The following is a 19,361-nucleotide window of genomic DNA, read 5'->3' as shown; positions in this document are numbered from 1 at the left end:
TGCATTTTGTACACTTGAACAATCCTCCTTGAGTTTATTGCTGAATTAAAACTGCTAGAAAAACTACAGCCAGCGGAAATTGTTAGTAAACAATGTTTCTAGCATGGGCTACTCAACTGTTGTTGAAATGTAAGCTTAGCTTGTAAATGAGAAGAGTAAAGATAGCCCAAGTCCTGGGAACCAATGCTGGGCAAACATTTGTGGCTACCATTCTGTACTTACTTACCTGGGAGTAAGCCCCACAGAACTCAGTAGACATGTATAGGACCACACTTGGAAATCAATGAAGACTGTAATACTATTGGTCTTTTGCAACTATATCCATCTCTTTGGCTGAATGGGCCTGAATTTTAAGAGGTCAAACAGTTTTTGAATGTCTGTAAATGGTCAGTATATATTCACCCATATTAAATGTTCCAGTTCTCATAAACGTCACAACCTCACTGCCTCAAAAACCCTCTATTGTCACTGACACAACTGAATCTGAAAAAAGGAAAACTGGACTGTAGTTAAACGTCAGGCTTAAAAAAGATATAATGCATTTTTAATCTGAAACTATACATATTTGGGGAATGGAAATGAAAGCTTACCTACTGCAGAGATGGTTTTAGTGAGTATCAAGCAAGTCCAGCAATTTGGCAAATATAAAACAAAGTCAAACACAACTGAAGAGGATTCTCCAAAGCTGGGATAAGAAGAAAGCTAAGGTAGACAGTGCTTAGATCACTCAACCAATCACTCCTCTGGAGGTCATGGAATGTTTCAAAGTTTCCTTTCCTGATACCTGACGGCAGCTGAGGGATTGTGACACTCTGGTAACTAAAACAAGCTGGGTCACAGTGAGGAAGCAACGCAGGGAAAAAGAAGCTTGTAAACGTAAAATATGATAGCAGCAGTGGCAACTTAATTGAGCAAAACAAAACCCTCAAACCTGCAACAGACCTGATGGGGGATGAGTCGCTGGACGTAGAGGAGGTGGGCATAGGGCTGGATGGTGCGGAGAACATAGGCCAGGACGGTGAAAGGGGTGACGTTGGACTTGGATTCTGAGGGCTGCAAGACAGAACCGGATAACTCATCAAGACACAGGAAACCACAACACAGACAGATACACACACTTAAGGTGCTTGGGAAATTTTCGTAGCATCAGAGGAAACTACAAAATGGAAATGTTGGGAACTCCGGAAAATTGCTACAAGACTGGAGGTTTGTTTATCCACATGCAAACACATGTGTGCACACAGCTATGCCTCTCCATTACACCTGGTTTGTCATTACCTGGCTGGCAAACTTGGCTCTTTGCCTCATTCAGTAATAGCATTCCAAACTACAGAGGCCACCTCACTGCACACAGCTGCTTACGTTTTCATATTTCCAAACAACTAACAACATTTCCAAACTACTAACGCCCACAACTTTTATTTCAGTTCGTTCTGGTGCTATGTGTGTGCATCGTGAAAAATGATACCCTGTTTACATTTAGGAGTAAATGAGCATGCTGGAAAGCCAAGTGAGCATGCTGTTAAAAGGATGGCAAGCACAAAGTGCTAGTGCTGCCTCTTCCACGCCAAATGGAATGCCAGTAAGACAAGACAACAGCAAACCCCACCACCCTGCCCCACAATAAATCAGGTAGAAATGAAAAACTGAATTTCTACTGAGATGGTGTTAATACAAAGTACATTTAACATGCCCTCCGTCAGTAGCAATGAGCAGGCCTGTGTTGCTGACCTTGCTTCCCAAAGCTATGCACTGCTGCCAGTTACTGAGAGAAGGGGGAGCAAGGCAGCACAGAGCTTGGCACGGTGCAGGCGCGGTGTCAAGATCACTTGATACTGTCTCCCACTGCTGTACCCACACCATCCCAAGCTGCCTGCTACTTTGGTCCTCCCTCTCTCCCTCCTGGCAACCAGCAGTAGTACACTGTCTTCTTTGATTATCCAGTTTAGATAGGATAGTGGGCTTCTCATATAGAAGAAAAGAGGCACATATTTGAGTGCAATTTCTAAATACAATTATCACTTCAGTACAGAGCTCAGCAAATTTCTCTACCACCGGCCCTAAAGGATCTTTATTGGCTCCCAGTACTTTCCTGAGCACAATTCAAAGTGTTGGTGCTGACCTTTAAAGCCTAAACAGCCTCGGCCAGTATATCTGAAGGAGCGTCTCCACCTCCATCATTCTGCCCGGACACTGAGGTCCAGCGCTGAGGGCCTTCTGGTGGTTCCCTCACTGCGAGAAGTGAGGTTACAGGGAACCAGGCAGAGAGCCTTCTTGGTAGTGGCACCCGCCCATCAGACATCAAGGAGATAAATAACTACCTGACTTTTAGAAGATGTCTGAAGGCAGCACCTTTTAATGTTTGATGTCTCACTATGTTTTGTTGGGAGCTGCCCAGAGTGGCTGGGGCAACCCAGTCAGATGGGCGGGGTATTATAATTATAATTATTATAATTACCACTAGAAACCTAGTTTAGGAGGTTCCAATAAGGACCAATCTACTACAGCACCATCAGTTTGCAGCTGAGGATAATATGGGTAACATCCAAGTAACTAAGACTGCTTGTCACTAATGGCCAGAATGTTGTGAAGAAATGTTTGAAGTCCCCTTCCCTCAAACATATTACCCCACTTTTGGGGTTTTTTTGAATACCTGGTTCTGGTTGAAGAGCAGCACCAATGGGTTAGTTTCTTGTCATTCATTCAATTTGGATTTCAGAATTTTGTAAAGACTGCTGCACATGCTCAGTACGGTCTTAATATGGCTTCCTGCTGCTGCTACTCATTTGTGCTATCTTTTTTCCTTGCAGGTAAACCATACACAGGGGACAATTATGTACAATAACACACCATTTATTTTTATTCTATGGAAAACACACCAGTTAAATTGTAGCTTGTATATGGGCTGTGTTAATTCCCTGCTGAGGGACACATGGATAAACAGACCAATTAGAAACATCATGCCAGAAAAAGACAAACCTGGCTTCCACCTTTTCATGATGAAGAGATGTGTGAAAAGTTTGTGAAAGGTGAAAGTAGGGAACATTTTTCCTTTAAATAAAAGGGAATAAATAAAAGGTTAAAAAAAAATGCTCAGAAATGTTTTCTTTCACACACACACTGTACCATCCATTCCTCATACCCTATGTCTATTTCTTTTCAGAGTGTGTGTGTGTGTGTGTGTATGTGTATATATATATATATATATATATATATATATATATATATATGACAAAGTATACTGAATGGTCTTCTGTTACTGGAGCTGCATAAACAGCTTTTTTTCAGTCAGTCTATTTTGACAAGCATTTGGATGAAGATTCTCCTTACTTGGAGTTGAATGGAACTATGAAACTGGTCTTGCTTTTCTGGCCAGAATTACTCATGGGTGTGGTTTACTTGCAAAGGCGAAAAAAGGAACACGAAATGGAAGGAACTGTATATGCCTCATTCTGAAATTAATTGCAGAAATTCTCAAAGAGAATCAGGTGTTAAACGGTGCTGAACATGGGGAAATGGAGAGCTGTCTAACACCAAGTCAGATCATTAGCCTGCCGAGAACAGCATGGAGTGTCAGAAGCTTTCCAGCGTTTCTTCACAGTGGTTTTCTCCAGCCTGACCTGGCAATGCTGGGGATTAGACCTGCATGTGAAGCCTGTCCTCTACCAATGCATGTGGCTAGCCCTTCTCCTGGTGCATGGAGAAGTGAATATGAATAAGAAAAATATATTTACTCCTTAGGCTAGTGGCCTTCCAACATACAAAGAGATGTTTTGTTGCTTCTTGAAAATATGTTTGCTTTATTGACAGTAAATCAGGCACCAACGTAATATCTTGAGTTCTTTAGTTATCAGTATTATTTAAGCTCTTTGATTTTACTCACATAATGTGGGATTGGTTTACAGCACATACTGGTAGAGTGAATAAGCTCCTACAAGGAAGAGAACACAGTATTTTCTTTCACTGTTAGAACTGAAGACAGAGATTGTGCACTGTACTGAATACAGATAATTTTACAGTGTTGCTACATACTTGTGGTTTATAATCCTAGAGCTCTAACAGGGGGAAAAAAGAGTTGGGAAAGGAGGCAAAAAAGCTTGTTGTTGTGCTGTTGAAGATCTACCAAATAATCTGACCTGGGCAATTAGAAAACTTTTTTACCAAATTTGGGGAAGCTAGCACTCCAAATCACCGGTTGACACATATACTTCCCCAACCTAGAGCCCTCTCATCAGCTCCAGGCAGTGATCATGGTATCAGTTCATAGGTGTTTGAGATGGAAGGTCTTTCTCCACAAAACGATTTGTGCATTTCCCATATGGATATTCAAGTGCAGCAGGAATGGGAACCTGTGGCCCTACGAGTGCCATTGGCCAACAACTCCCATCATCCTCAGGCAGCATGGCTGTTTGTTAGGTAAAATTGAGTACTTAGTCCCAATCCCTGGAGGGCACAAAGTTGGTGAAGGCTAGTCGAAAACCTAAGTTTCACTATAGGTTTGCAAGGAAGATATGTGCCATAGTGTGAAGATGGAGGAAGTGTTTTCCCCTCCCAAATGCCACAAAGGCATTAGATCAGAGTTAACCTTCTAGTAGTTCTAGCCGGCTGTGTTGAGAAAGCTACCAGGAAGTTAAGTTTATGAGAAGTCAGCACTGCAAAGCACATATTAGAGCAATAATTTAAGGTGCACTTCCAGTTGATTATTGTCACCAGCTGATAATAAATTTAAGCAAGTTTATTTAAAAAAACACAAATGACTCAAACAGAAATTTACAAATATTGCACATCCCTGTTAACAGAGGCCAGAAACTGCAGTCTTTTGCTTATCACAGCTTTTGGTTTGGCCTGTATTCAAATACATTGCTGTGAAAGCAGTATGTAAATATGCACAGAAAGCTTAGCTATTTAATACTGAATAATGTTTAACCGACAAAATTCTTATCTCAGGAAAATATACAGTTACTTAGAAACATGTTATGGTTAAAGGATATAATTAAGATCTTTCCCCCCTTTTCAAACCCTTGGATTTTTCTACTGTACAGAATCATTATTACATTGAGGGAATAATGCGACTTTCTGTATACACAGAGCACACCCACACATTCACACATTACCATTCAGCCAACTTTCCTTCTGTACATGAAGATCAGTGATCAAACCAATGCTGGAATTCTCATTTAGTCACAGTAAAGGCTGCTTCTTACCCTACGGTAACTAAAATTGCATCCAGATGCTAAGCAGGACACATGTACCAGATTTCTAAGAAAACGAGTCTCCAACGTATCTCCACATCACCACAAGCACTCACTAGGTGTGCCAGTTGATGACAAGCCATTCACTGAGAACCAAATCTGGATGGGAAGCCTAATCCTTAGGAAGATGGTTGCAGATATGTCTAGGTCAAGCCTACTTACCTTCACTGCATGTTGGCTTTTTGACTGTTAAAATGTGTCTCAATACCCAACTATTCTACATTTTTTCATTGCTGTTTTCTTTTTCAGTGCAATTTCCCTCCTCTTGTTTTGTCCTCACAGGCATCGGCCTCATTTGTGACAAGCTGCCATTTAATCGTAGTGGCTATGATGACCTTAATGGTGTGATCACTTCAGGAGTGCTTGTAAACACAATCCAAGGGGATCCAACTGAATTGAATGGCAGTGTGGGCAAATGAGCCTAATGACTGCACAAACAAAGAAGAAACAAAATGGTTATCGAGCATGGAGCACAAAATGCTAGAAAACAAATGCCAGATATGCTGATGACTTTTTCAGTAATGTGTGGCTACATCCAATCAGATGTACTGTCTCTTAAGCAAATGTATGATTTAATTTATACCATGCCCCAAAAAGCCCAGTAATTATAAACATTAAAAGATATAATTCAGTATAGCCCCAGATTCATTCATGTGGTCTCCCAAGGGTGGCTGCAAAGTTTATTTACTTGCACTGGAAACCCATTCCCCCCAAATTTGGTAACACTTGAGAGTAAAATTCAAAGACAGATTTCCCAAGAGCTTCAAATGAAGCCAGAATTTTGTCCATAGTTTTCTACAAAATACTTGCAATGTAAGTAATGGCTTTGCTTCACTCCCAACTGCCCAGGCATATTTTGCTTGCATTTCTTAAGAACTGGAAGCCAATGTGTTGCCATTGTTCCCAATTTTACATCAGATTCATGTGTCCTACATTGGAGTCCAAAAAAAAGAAAAGACAAGAAATACACTGTGGGTCGTGTATAAGGAGCTGGTGGCTTCATTTCAATTTTCTTGTGGGAAAATATCCCCATCATAAGAATCAACATCATAATTTGGCACAAAGACAACATTCTTGACCAGATTAGAACAGTTTTTAATGGAGGTCAGTTGTTGTGAGTTTTGTTTTTGTTTTTGGGGCTGCAACTGTCTGGGTTTATTCTAGGCAGCCTTAATATTCGTTTTATAAAAATATAATGTAGACAAAAGGAAGTGGGGGGATAACCACCACACTGAATTTTCACAAACACTTAATATGAAGGGGTGGCAAAAATATTTCCCCAAATGTCTACCTTTTTTGTTTCTTACAGAAAGTCTTCACAGTCCCAATATACTGCTGCTGTGGTTTGAACAAACAAGTTAACCACAACCAGAAAGATTTAGTGATATGACAACAATACAAAAGGAAAAAAAAGCTAACGCAGAGTGAGGGCCATCCCTAGTCCAAATACATCTTCCTCATTCTGAATTAGCTTTGTTCACAGTTGCATAAGGAAAAGGCCAAATCTAGTTGCTACAGGAATACACACAGCAGAAGCTAAATGGATCGCAAGACTTTCTCTCTAAATTGCCACCACAGCACCACCACCTGAACACCAAGCACCAGGGAGAAAAGTCTCTGTTTGAGTGTGTGCATGGGGGCGGGGGGGGGGCAGCATGGCCTTGTTGTCAACAGCTTCTGCCTCAGTGGTTTTGTTCAGCTGCAGATTATATTTTAACATGGAACTTTTATTGCATTTTTATGCTTTATTTTTACCAGTAAAGTTTTTTGATGTTCAAAAGGATATTGTTTCGTTGCTAATTATACCGCTTTAAATGTGGATCTTGACTGAATTTTGCAAATTTGATTTTCATTTGCAATGTTTTGATATTTTATAATGCTGTGTTTATGACGCCTTAAGATCTGCTGCAGTCTGAATAGAGATATTTCCAGAAATATAAATCGGTATAGAAATTATATCTAAATATAACTGTGGTTTATGGGATGGGGAGTCTTTGTGGCCTACAGATAAGGCTTTGAAGATGAGGCCATTTAAGCTGTCTTAGTTAAAACCAAGTAGAGCTCATTTATTTCTAAACTGTTGCCTCACAGAACAATATACAACTGTAGCAGTGTATATTAATGAGAAGTGAGCAAAGTGGAAAAAAATAACAATTCCCTCCAACAAAATGAGACATTGACTCCTGCCCAGGATCCTTTGCTTTGTGATGTGTATGCATGAGACAGTCATAATTAGCAGCAGGTTAGAGACACATCTACATAGCAAGTTTGCCCATGCTTCACGTTGTGTATTGAGCTGCTTAACTACAAGGACAGGGTTTCACAAATCCTCTTTCCAGGGCGCCTGTTATTTGTAAACTGCAGGGAACACAGGGCTACTGGTTTTATGATTAGCAGATCAATGCATGAGAATCACACTGCTTCTGCTTCCTGCAAAAGGGAAATGAAACAAGATCCTCTCCCCCCGAGTTCTCTCACGTACATAGAGTATTTGAGAGAAGGTCAGGAGGGTGGGTGGGGCTGCAGAGGACACACAAAGCTATACAAGTGTCTGGAGAGGAAGAACCCTCTCCTATGGCAAGTCCTCTGTACATGATGCCAGATAACTCAGGGAAGGAATCGAGTCTTTTGCAGAAGGCAGAAATAACAAGTGCTTGTAATATATGTTGCCCCGACCATTTAAAAAAGAAGTGTTCTAATGTGAAAGAATGATGGCAAAGTGTGAGAGAATGAATGCCATGCCAGCAATGTTCCTTAGTCTCCATGAGCTGTAGGATGATTGTAGAATGGGCATCCCCATCTGCATTATAGTTAGGTGGAGTGGACCACCCTTGGCTAGAACACCAGCACCCAAATAGCTTGTGGGAGGAACTGTGTCCTTGATCCCACCAAAAGAAAACAGGTGGGCACATACACTTTGGGGAAGTTATGAGTCACAGATTCACTGCACTGATAAGGTCGTTGTCTTGCAATACTAAGGCACATTCTCATCCGTGAATAAGAATAAGCAACATTACTTAAAAATGCAAAGTCTGCAACCTCTTTACTTTGAAGAATGAACCAACCTATGTGTGTTCTTCCTAGAAGTACACGTAATCCTGTAGAAACATGATGTGTAAACAAGTCCTCAGGAATTCATGTGCAAATTAACTCTTTCAGATTATGACTATGTCTACCTCAGCTTTGATCTGCCGCTGATGTGGAAATGACAAAGAGTGCAAGTCTGCACTGCATGCCTCTGGTTTTGTGTCACCGTTTGTGCTTCAACATTGTCACTGGAAAAGCACAAGGGCTTGCTGTGACTGGTCTGGGTGATTCCTGGCTATTGTCCTGTATTCTATTCTTTTCCTTTTTCATATGTACCAATGTACCAATGCATCTGTGACCCCATTCGCCTGAATACTTTGCTAATTTCATATTCCAGGAGAAATGAAAGTCAGCACGTTTACTAGGGTAGGTTTGGATACACAGGTGCAGCTATTAAAATATAGTACTTAATGGTTTTTAGGTTTGTTTTTTATATATAGAAAACAAACCTGATTGTGCAATTTGTGAGAAGTAGAGAACATATATATAAACAGATAACTGTGTTTTCTGGGACAGTGACTGACCGAAGTCAAATCAGATTAATTGTGACAGTGTTGAAGCATATTGAGTGAATATACAAACAGAACCCTTTGAGAGTGGAAATTCTCATTATGTTCAGGAATAATCTTTTTACTTAGTAACATAAGAAGAACCCTGCTGGATCAGACAAAGGGCCCATGTAGCACAACATCCTGTTTTCCCCACAGTGGCTCAACCAGACGCCTCCAGGGAAGCCACAACAAGCAAGATGTGACGGCAAATAGCCCTAATCCAAATGGTTCACTTCTCCAGCATCTGGTATGAGTACAAAGCTCTTCCATCAAAAAACAACCCTACTTTAGTGAATTTGAATTGTCACCAGAATCAAAGTCAGAGAAATACACTTCAGGAGTGTTTCTATAAAGAATATTTCCTTTGGCTATTATCTTGCTTTAAAAAACCCCCAACATACTGGAGGGAAATGGATGTCATATCAAAATTTGTTGATTAGATTCTGATTTTTAAAATTGTTAAAAAGGACACACACACACACACCCTCCAATAGCCATTGGCTTACTTGAACTTACGCTGAACACATCGGCACTTTAAGAAGTCCAAAGTAAATAAGAGACCTGCACATTCTGTGCAGTCCTGGACATGAGTAACTGCATAGTTGTTTTAATCTCAGTGTATCCTATGGGCCACACCATCCTTTCCCACAAGATACCAAAGGTAGAGAGCACGTAAGGCATGCACACACAGCTATAGAAGCCTATTTCTGCCCTCTAATGGAAAGAACGTGACATTTCTACTCAAGTGCAGGTCCCCTTTATCAAATGAGAGCGCAATGGCCTTCCTGCTTCGACCTTAATTTCACTTTGAAGATGAAGTATATATGTTTCTCTGTTCCCTGGACAGTAAAGATATTGCGGGAGGGGGCTATGTGCATTGAGGCCTACACAACATACAACAACAGCAACAGGGAGGGGCCGCCACAAAGGCAGAGATGGGTACATTACTGGGAGAGGTGCCTTTGAAGACAGGCGGCCTCCTCCTGACGACAGTTGCAAGACAAGTTAAAGTGACAAATTTGTTGGCTCTAGAATGTCCTGGAGGAAAAAAATACCTGCTAGCCCAGTTTAGAGTCTTAACCTATATTATTACCTCAAAGGGCAGATAAGGCCAGTAGGGAACTCCCAAGCTTAGTGTATAAACCTAACCATGCTAAGGATTATGGGCAGCAAGCAAGGCTTTTCAGCTGTTTTTCATTACCACCTTGATCCAGAGAATACCTGTACTCATGTAAGGTAGACAATCAGATTTTAAGAAGCACAATGAATGAAGTTCTCTCTGTGATGATTTAACCAAGCAAACTGGTCAGGAACAAGGATAAAAACATATAAATTTATAGCACATTTTCCTTGGATTTTCACATATATTATCTCAGTCATCCTTATAGACCCCTGTAAAGTAGGACAAGAATTTTGCACATGGAGCTGTTCCAGCACTTCAGCGACTGGAGAAGCTCATGCTTGCCAGGAACTCCCTCTCTATGCTAGTCCACTTACAGAGGTTTAGTGTGGGATCTCGTAGGAGTCCTATTAAAGTTGACAGTCTGAAGTTTTGGCAAACAGCACAATCTTATCTGGTGGACAATACTATGTTACACATGTGCTGTACAGGATTTATGAGACGACGTGTGACAGATGCATTTGCAACAACAGAACTATACATTTCACAATTTTTAAAGCAAAGCACTACCTTCTGAAGTTAATCAGATACTTAATTATATGAAAGTCTAGACTGGCAAATTTATTGTGTACTGTGTGTACTTTTACAAGAATGGGTTGCTAGAGGTGGGAACAGATTGAGAGGCAATTTAGGACAGTGGATGTGCTTGGTAAGGTGGCTATCTATTGTGAGGGAAATGGGACCTCCTCTTTTCCCTTTAATTCCTGAGCAGGGGCACTTATGTGGTAAAATTCTCCTTACCATTTGGCAGGCTAATATGGATTATAAATTTGCAATATACAATCTAGTGAACTGCTGCTTAGCCATCTTCTCAAACTAAATGTGATTTTTTATATATATATATATATATATATATTTGCTTTCGTAGATTTTCACGGGTACAGGAATGCAGGTTTTGGTGTCCTCGGGTGTCTTCCCGTGTAAAAGTTTTACACGGGAAGACACCCGAGGACACCAAAACCTGCATATATATATATATATATATATATATATATATAAACTGCTCTCTGAGCTGTCTTGATAAACATGATTGATAGTAGGGTGTGCTGATTTCTTCAACTTCTGAAAATGAGGGGCATTAAAAAGTTGTAACATGACTTGGAAATTTTGGTTAAATGACTATAATATAGTGTGATATATTATTTTTCCTTCTTAACCTTAGCAATGCAATGCTGTATTTATACCATCCGTTCTGTATCCTATTACAGTATGTGAAAGGAAACTGACCAGTTAAGCATGGCTTTAGGATATATATTTATTAAACACTGTTTATTTGGAATAAATACTCTCCCAACCATGGAAGTGAAAAAACCACATTGCTTACATTTAGACAATGGTGTATAGCTTTACTTTACCTACATAAAAAGAAAGAAAAAGGAATATACAGCATCTGGAGTCCAGTCCCCTTTTCCTATCTGTTGTTGCAGGAGATACTTCTTATGTGAAGCAGAGTGGGAAGACAGATATGAAAGATTACTTTTGACACAAAGATGCCAAAAGCAGGAAACAAAAAAACTCAGCTAAAATTAGATTTGTTGAGTTAGGACATTAATCTCTCACAAATGGCAAACACTGTGAAGAGGGAATACTATGAGTCAGCAGCCCAAAATATCCCACGGCTTTAGAACAGGCTCATGTACATCACAGGCTATGGTTCCCGAGCAAACAAATCAGAGATGATTTTCAGAGGAATAAATCCGTGTTAGTCTGTTATAGCAAAAAACAAACAAAATTTTCATATGGCACCTTAAAGACCAACAAATTTATTAGAGGATAGGCTTTCACGAACTATAAAAATCCACTCCATCAGATGGATGAAGTGCTACCCTGAGTTACAGGTGTGTATATATACATATAGTGATGGGGACTGTAAACAGTGAGGTGAGAAGGAAAGGAAATGCAGAAAGTACAGGTGGTAACACAAGTAACCCACAGCTGTACAAGTCAATGGCAAAATAGTAAAGCAAAACTGCTGGTGTTTGGAATTAACATGCAATAGGGAAGCATTTTTATCTTGTGAACTGTCCTGAGATCTTCTGATGAAGGGCAGAATATAATAATAATAATAATAATAATAATAATAATAATAATAATAATAAAGAAGAAGAAGAAAACCTCAAATGTGATGGTGGAACGGGACTGATCTATACTTAAGGAGGAGGGCCTGCTTTTGGCCTAAATGTTAAGAACCCATTCAGAATAACCTAATTTGTCTTTCAGGATTTAGGCTGCCCAGTTGCACTCTGCAGGCAAATCTGTCTTTGACGGATAGTAAAAACCTTTTTTATAAAAATATAGGCTAGCTTTTAATCAGTAACCTGCTATTTTCAAGTTTTAGTTATGTTGTCTCATATGAATATTTTGCTAACAATGTCTTTTTTCATTTTCATGATGTGTTGTTTTATTATTGGAAGCCACTTCAGTCATTATTTTAATAGAGTGCAACATAAACAGTAAATAACAATGAAATGAAGTAAATAAAGTGACAAAATGGTACAGAGACAACAAATGTAGCGTCCCAGGTGATTTCTATTTCTTCTGTTAGACAGGGAAGTCCTGTGCTCCTTATCAGAGACAGAAGAGGAAGGCAGGAAGGGTCTCATCCTTGGGTAGCTTTCCCTCTGAATCAAACAAAATTGCCCTCCCCATTCTCAGGATGCCCTTCTGACACCAACTGGGAAATGAAAGCAGCAAGAGCATCTCCCACAGCAACAGCTATTAAGACAATGAAAAACTGGCAAAGTATTCTGTGCATTCATGCTGAGCCAGAAGAAGCTACATTACAAACTTGCTAGGGACATAATTGCTAAAAAGCACAAAATGCTGTCCTAAATGTTTGCGAGGAAACACAGCCTCTGTGGAAGACAAATTCAAGTACTGTATGCTGCTTATTAAGAACTTTCGCAGTTCCTAAAGATAACTTATTTTATGGAGGATATATTTTGTAAGTTTTCTGCACCATTTTGAGGGCACATACAGATCCATCCTCAGAAATGGAGGGGTTTCAAAGGTTACATTGCTATTGATTTCTAAGTCTACGCCGTGCCTAGAGAGGAGGGTTCTTTACCAGCACATCATATACACACAAGTTCACATTTTTTACAAAGGAAAAGGATGGCAAAATATGTCTGTACATACAAAATGCAAAGTGTCAAGGTTGATTACTTCCTGGAGAGACTGCTGTTCTATACACTCATCAAGAACAAAAAAGCAAAAAAAGGGATGATTAAAAACTGATTAAAAAGGAGGGCTCCTACGGGGTCCTTTGAAGAAGTGGCATAACTTTATTTGGAGAGATAGTCTCCTATGATTCATGTATTATACTTACTATATTTGTATAATCTGCCTAATAACATCTGTTATATGGGTGGCTCACATAAATAAAAGAATATAACATTAATATAGAAAATCATAAAAAATGAAGCAGGGGAAAAAATCCTCACTGCAGAAAAGATTAAGGGCTGTATCCGGTGGTGGCCTCACCAGCAGAAAGCACCTGTTTCTGTGGGATCTGGCATTCTTCAGCAACAACACACCCTACACACACACTGTAGCTGTTCACACCATACTTCATACTTCTCCAGAGGATTCCCTAACCCTTGAGAGCAACCTGTGGGTGGAGCTGGGGGGACAGGATGCAACAACAAAACCTGAGTTTCTCACACTGTGCAAAGCCAGCAACTAAACCATTCATAAACACCAGTATCATGAAGAAGGGACTGAATGGCAAGGTGACTTTGCTCAATATACCACATGTGAACAAAAAAAGGTGTCTTATGGCAGGCTTCACTGTTGGTCCATCCATTTATTTAAGCAGATTTCTATCTCAGCCGTCTGTTGTAATCAAATATTCAGAGCAATCCATTACTGTCTGCTCCAATAGCTCTTCAATATTTTAGGCGATGATATTTTCCAAGATTGTTCTTCAAGATTCTCTTAACTGAAATTGAACCTGGGGTCTTCTGCATGCAAAGCATATGGTCTATCCCTGAGCTGTGAGCCCTTCCATTTTTATTTTTTTTTAAACAATGCATTCAATGGACATACATACTATGCTGTATCCAGCTATGTTCTACTCAGAACAGACCCACTGAAATAAATGGACCCAAGTTAGTCATGTCCATTAATATTAATGGATGCGCTCAGAGTATGACTAACATTGGGATACAACCCACAATCATCAGTGTGCATAACTGTATTGTTAAACTAGTAAAATGTTAAGAAAAAACAACCCAACCCTACAAACAGCTACTTTGCTGCCCACAGATGTCTTTGTAGTTGTAAAAGGATTCATGAAAATAAATGGAAGCACTCACTCTTGAGAATTATGGCCATAGTAATCTTAACTAGCTGCTTTCATGTCCTGGGCAGAAGCTAACATTAATACCCCAGCAATGTGCGGACACCTTGAAAACAAGACTGGCACAACCTTCTGTCAGAAGGGTTTACCAGTGATTGTTCCAGTATTTTCACTGGAGTTTTTTTGTGTAAACCAGATCAAGTTTTGGAAGAGAGAACAAAAAACAGAACTACACATTTGTCTTCGTATTATCTCTCCTCCCCACCTCTTCCTTTAGTTCTGGCACTCAGTGCTCCAGTTCTATGTTACTGGTGCTTCTGTATGCCTGCACCTTAGCCAAGAGCCCACCTTCCTGAGTGTTCGCTGTGCAACTGATAAATGTTTGTATCTTCTTTCCCATATTCTTGACTCCTTCACTCAAAATTACAACATTCAATGCTTGGAAAAAGAAAAAGAGGCAAAAATGTAGGTCTACCTAGCAATATAATGAACAAGTTTAGTAATTAAATCCTTAAAAGATATTAACAGCCAACCAAATCACAAAGTCTATCAAGGTGTATATAACAAATGTGGATAGGTAACTGGGAAGCAAATAAAATCACTGATATGAGAGATGCTATTTCACCTTTTGATTGCCCTTGCACCCCCAACCCCATCATCAACTTGGAATCAAATCACTGGATGCAGAGCATGTATTTATAATAAAAATGCTGCCTCTTCCATCTACTTTTGAGATGAAGGGGGACAGAATGTAGAAAAATAAAATAAACGATTCTTCAAAATGTAAAGTGTGCTAATTTGCGTGTGTGTTTTCTGGGTATGGTACTCTCATGGACATAGTATAACTCCCAGTCAGTCCACTTCAAAAGCAGTTGATCAACATCGCTTGTCAACGCTGCCACCTTCCACAGATGTTTGGCTTGAAGTAGGCACATCTTCAAAGGCTTCAGTTGGATCAGGGGGGATTCTAAATATGAGAACATGGGTGAAAAAAAATAGAGCATAACCAGAAAAAAAGACAAGCAACCTGCTAGAATTCTTAGGCTATTGATAATTTCACAGCTTAGCACTCCTTTGACAACTCTGTCTGCACATCAGCTTCCTCACGACCATAATGCTGCCAAATGGAAAGGCTCAAGGGCATGTTAATTGATGGTTGGGATCCATTACAATGGCAAAAAGGATCAGAGAGATTATATTACCTCCATCTGGTGGTAAAGTGGTGGTGCTATAGCTACAGCTAATTTATGAAGTTAATTAAGCAGAGGGATCTCCTTTCAGAATGAGACAGGATGTCTTTATGACTTAAGGGTTCTATTTTTCTCTCTGGGTCATTAGGAAAAATCTACAATTAATGCAGAAATCTGAGCCAATTGAATGACAAGGCGTCTTGACAAAGCCAATAGGAGGAGGTTAAGGCAGACAAATTCCCGTGACTGTGGTGACTTCTTCAGGTATATTTATTCACTGATGAATATGCATGAAGTACACTTAGGGGTCCCTTTACCTTTACCTTTTTACACTTATGATAAATATCAAAATAGAGTGAAGAACCCTCTAGGTTTGTCAAATTAAAAAAACAACAACAACTGTATCCAAAATCCCTGATATTGCTGACTCTGGGCCATAGAACATCTCCAAAATCCACATCAGTTCAAACTATAACATCTCTTATGTAGCCTATTAGACTATCTGGAAAATTATTGTAAACATATTGAAAAGTTAACAGTAATAGAGTAAATTCAGCAGTAACAATTATTGGGATATAAAACTGAGAAAGTAAAAATATAGGAAGAAAAATTAGATTATGTAATGGAAAAGAAAATATTGAAATGAACCATGGGAAATGAGAAGGGAAGCCGAAACCAAATGTGCGTTTTACATTTGGATTATTGTTAATTGCTTTAATTGTAAAAATGAAATTTGTTTTTTAAAAATAAATGAGACGTTTTCAAGGGTGTAACCTGATTAAAGCATGAAGAAAAAATAAATGAGCGGAAGAGTTAAGACAGTAGACTAAGCTGAGAGATGAGGCCAAGGCCACCTGTGAATAAAACATCATAGCAGCCAATACAAGGCCTTAAAATGAAGGCCTAAATAGAGTTTTAGAAGAATCAGCATGAATATTTTGTTTGTGTGTGTGAGAGAGTGTGTGTGTGTGTGTGAGGAGGGGGGGTGATTTAAGGATAATGCCCGTTTGTTAAAAAATTGTTAAAGAGAAGAGGAAAGTGAATCATTTGAGGAAAACACATATGTTTTCCATATGTTGTTGGACTGCTTTCACATCAGCACTGGCCAGTCTGATCAATAATCAGGAACAATGGGAGTTGTAGTTCTGCAACATCTAGAGGGAGTTACTTTGGCTGACTGTCTTAGCTATTCCTGGGACTTCTTGACAATTCTTATTCTATCGCATAAGGCCACTGTTGCACCTGGGGCCTGTGTTGATGTTTTAATCCTGTCAAAAGTGAGAACTTTCCCTTACTGGATTGCAAACATCTTGACAGCTTGTTACATGAACATTTGGACAATTTGTGAACATTTGGTGTCTTCACACCAACTCAGTCAATTGTCACACAGACTCCAATGAACAATAAAATATCAAATGTGTAGATTTTAAACCTTGTGGTATCTGTCACCTTGCAGTTGGTAATTTAAAAACAAAACAAAATTGAAATCTGAGACTGGACATGCTATAAATATGGAAGCCCTGTCCTGTCCTGCCTGTCTCTCTCTCACCCAGTGAATTCTGTTGCTATGGAGCTCAAAGTTGTAAACACTCCATTAAAAGTTTTCCTTCAGAAAAATAATATCTAAACTAAAGCCACTGGGTCTTCTTGCAAATCCAAAGTGTGAAGATACCACTTATTTTGAGGAGATGAAGGCATGCGGCGGCAGCCACAGAATTCCCATAACGTTGAGCTCTGGACTTGAGTAAGACATGTAGAAAAATGAATAGCTTGAACAGTGAATCTCTGTGGATTTTAGAGAAAAGTTCTATGACTCAGAATTTTTCACTAAGAGAATATTCTGTTCTAAATTCCCACGTGTCAAATGTTAACCCCCCCAAAAAACCCCAAACCTGTGCCCCAAATAAAAACAAACTCAGAATGCTTCTCACTGAAATGTTAGGATTCAGTTTGGGGTTTATAACATGGAGAAGAGATATTGAAAGGCAAATGCAACCATGGAATTAAGAACAGCAAAAGCTTTCCAAAGCCTGCATGGCAAGTTAACAAGAACAAGAAAGGCCTATGCAACAGGACAACATATGCGCAATATTTTTTGCATTAAAAAGCAGAAATAGCCACAGAAAGTAGCCACAACACGTTTACATTCTTTTTTTCAGATACTGAATAGGATTCCCTTTTGACCAAGCAGGCTAAAATACTTGCAGTCTCCTCAAATTATGGATTGTAATTTTCCTCTTATGTGTACCCAAACAAGCCTGTGTCACTGATCTTGTGGTTTAGAATGATTGTTCTCCATTGTCAGTTCACGGCAGAATAAAGATCTTCAGGGATTATGAGGAATTCTGAAAACAGAGCCAAATGTTTGCAGAAGCCCTAACTGACATACCTCTCACTAGATATTTCTTGGACATTTAGAAATCATTTATGTATGCAGCAGCTGGTAAGTACAGAGATCTGGATAGAAGAGCTAACACGCGTTTCAAAAATGCATACAATAAAGTATATAGCAGAGAACTGGCATGGGATGCAATCCGAGTTTCAAGACACACTTTGTGATACTGAACAATATATGATGCTGTTTTTCTACAGATGAAATTATTTTGATTTGCTGGTAAGCAGCAAGTGAAAAACAAGAAAATCAGTTGTGAATCTTGCCTGCCACCACTTGACCCTTTTCTCCCTATACTATATCTGCACTGTCACTCTGCTGTTTTCATTGGCTATTTCCCAACATTATTAAGGCAGGGGCAGCGAAAGGAAAGTCAGGAAGAAAAAGGTGGGGACTCGTGTCTGCACTAAATGACTTGGAAGAGTTAAGAGAAGGCCTTGGGGGGGGGGGGTTCTCTCTGTGTAACAGTTTTAGTCCTTTGGTGACACAGGGGAAGAGAAAGGAGGAATTGGTAAAGAAGCAGGTGGCATTGGACAGGGGTAAAGATGACATTTGGAGGAATGAGGAGGAATATGTAAGGTAGTGAGAAAGTAAATGTGTGTGAGAGAGTGGGTTTTATGGCTCTGGAGACTGGGGAGAATAAAGCTGGGGGGGGGGGAGGAATTGGGATGGGGTGGATGTAGGTAGACGGGGCTTAAGGGTGCATTAGGAGAAATGAATATGTCAGTGTCCCTCCTTTCTTGCTGTACTCAAACTTCTGCCTCTTCCATTCTGTATTTGGCTCATGAGAGAGAGATAAAGGATGCAGAGCCATTAAGTATTCCACAGTACCTTCACACAATACATTCCACTCTTGGTACCATGTGACGTCTTCAACAACAAGTTGAACATAACCTTATTTAATTTAGTGACTTAAGTGGGTTGGTAAGATAAAAGGGGGGGTAGTAGTTGCATGTGGTGGGTGGGAAGGTGAAGCTCTAGGGGGTTAACACATGAGGAAGTGGGGATGTTGATGAGAAGAAAGCAGGAGGGCAAATCTCCCCTAGTAACGAATACAAGTGTGCTGTATGCAGTACCATTCCTGAAAATCCAACCTGAATAAAGGTAGTAATAGAAACAGATGTAAGACTTTTGCCAGACCTCAAATCCTCAAAACAGGAAGAGGCAAATGTGAGGATTTGATGGAGGACAGTGCTAGTAGACTATATTCTTGACCTAAAAAGCAAGAGAACCAAGGGGCTTAATTCCCTTCGATTCAGTGTGAGACACAAGATATAAGACAGCCACAAGAGACATTTAATTTATGAGAAAAATGAGTCGTGAGTGTCTGAAAACCACATCAAAGGGGGGTGGGAGGAATCAATGCTAGACCATCAACCCAGATGTTCTAGGTATAAAAAAAGACACTA

At 39.7% G+C, this 19,361-nt stretch overlaps 1 protein-coding gene across 11 annotated transcripts in view; it reads right to left on the bottom strand.

Moving 5' to 3' along the window:
• ARHGAP26 (Rho GTPase activating protein 26) overlaps positions 1-19,361 on the bottom strand; it is a 192,702-nt gene that overhangs the window by 11,563 nt on the left and 161,778 nt on the right. For 4 of the 11 annotated variants that reach the window (XM_083427074.1, XM_083427077.1, XM_083427084.1 and 1 more), the window contains 2 exons: positions 2,980-3,051; positions 943-1,053 (listed from right to left, as the gene is read on the bottom strand). The exons of 2 other annotated variants lie outside the window; for them this stretch is intronic. In XM_083427074.1, coding sequence (XP_083283200.1) covers positions 943-1,053; positions 2,980-3,051 — 183 coding nt within the window. Of the gene's footprint in view, positions 1-942; positions 1,054-2,979; positions 3,052-11,307; positions 15,338-19,361 lie in introns of those variants that run through there. 5 more of the 11 variants (XM_083427078.1, XM_083427079.1, XM_083427075.1 and 2 more) reach the window with 2 other exon arrangements.

This window comes from Podarcis tiliguerta, assembly GCF_965153285.1.
Source record: "Podarcis tiliguerta genome assembly, chromosome: 2".
In the NCBI taxonomy this organism is placed as follows: domain Eukaryota; kingdom Metazoa; phylum Chordata; class Lepidosauria; order Squamata; family Lacertidae; genus Podarcis; species Podarcis tiliguerta.
The sequence above is the reverse complement of the archived record's forward strand: the minus strand, read 5'-3'. Positions and strand labels throughout refer to the sequence as shown.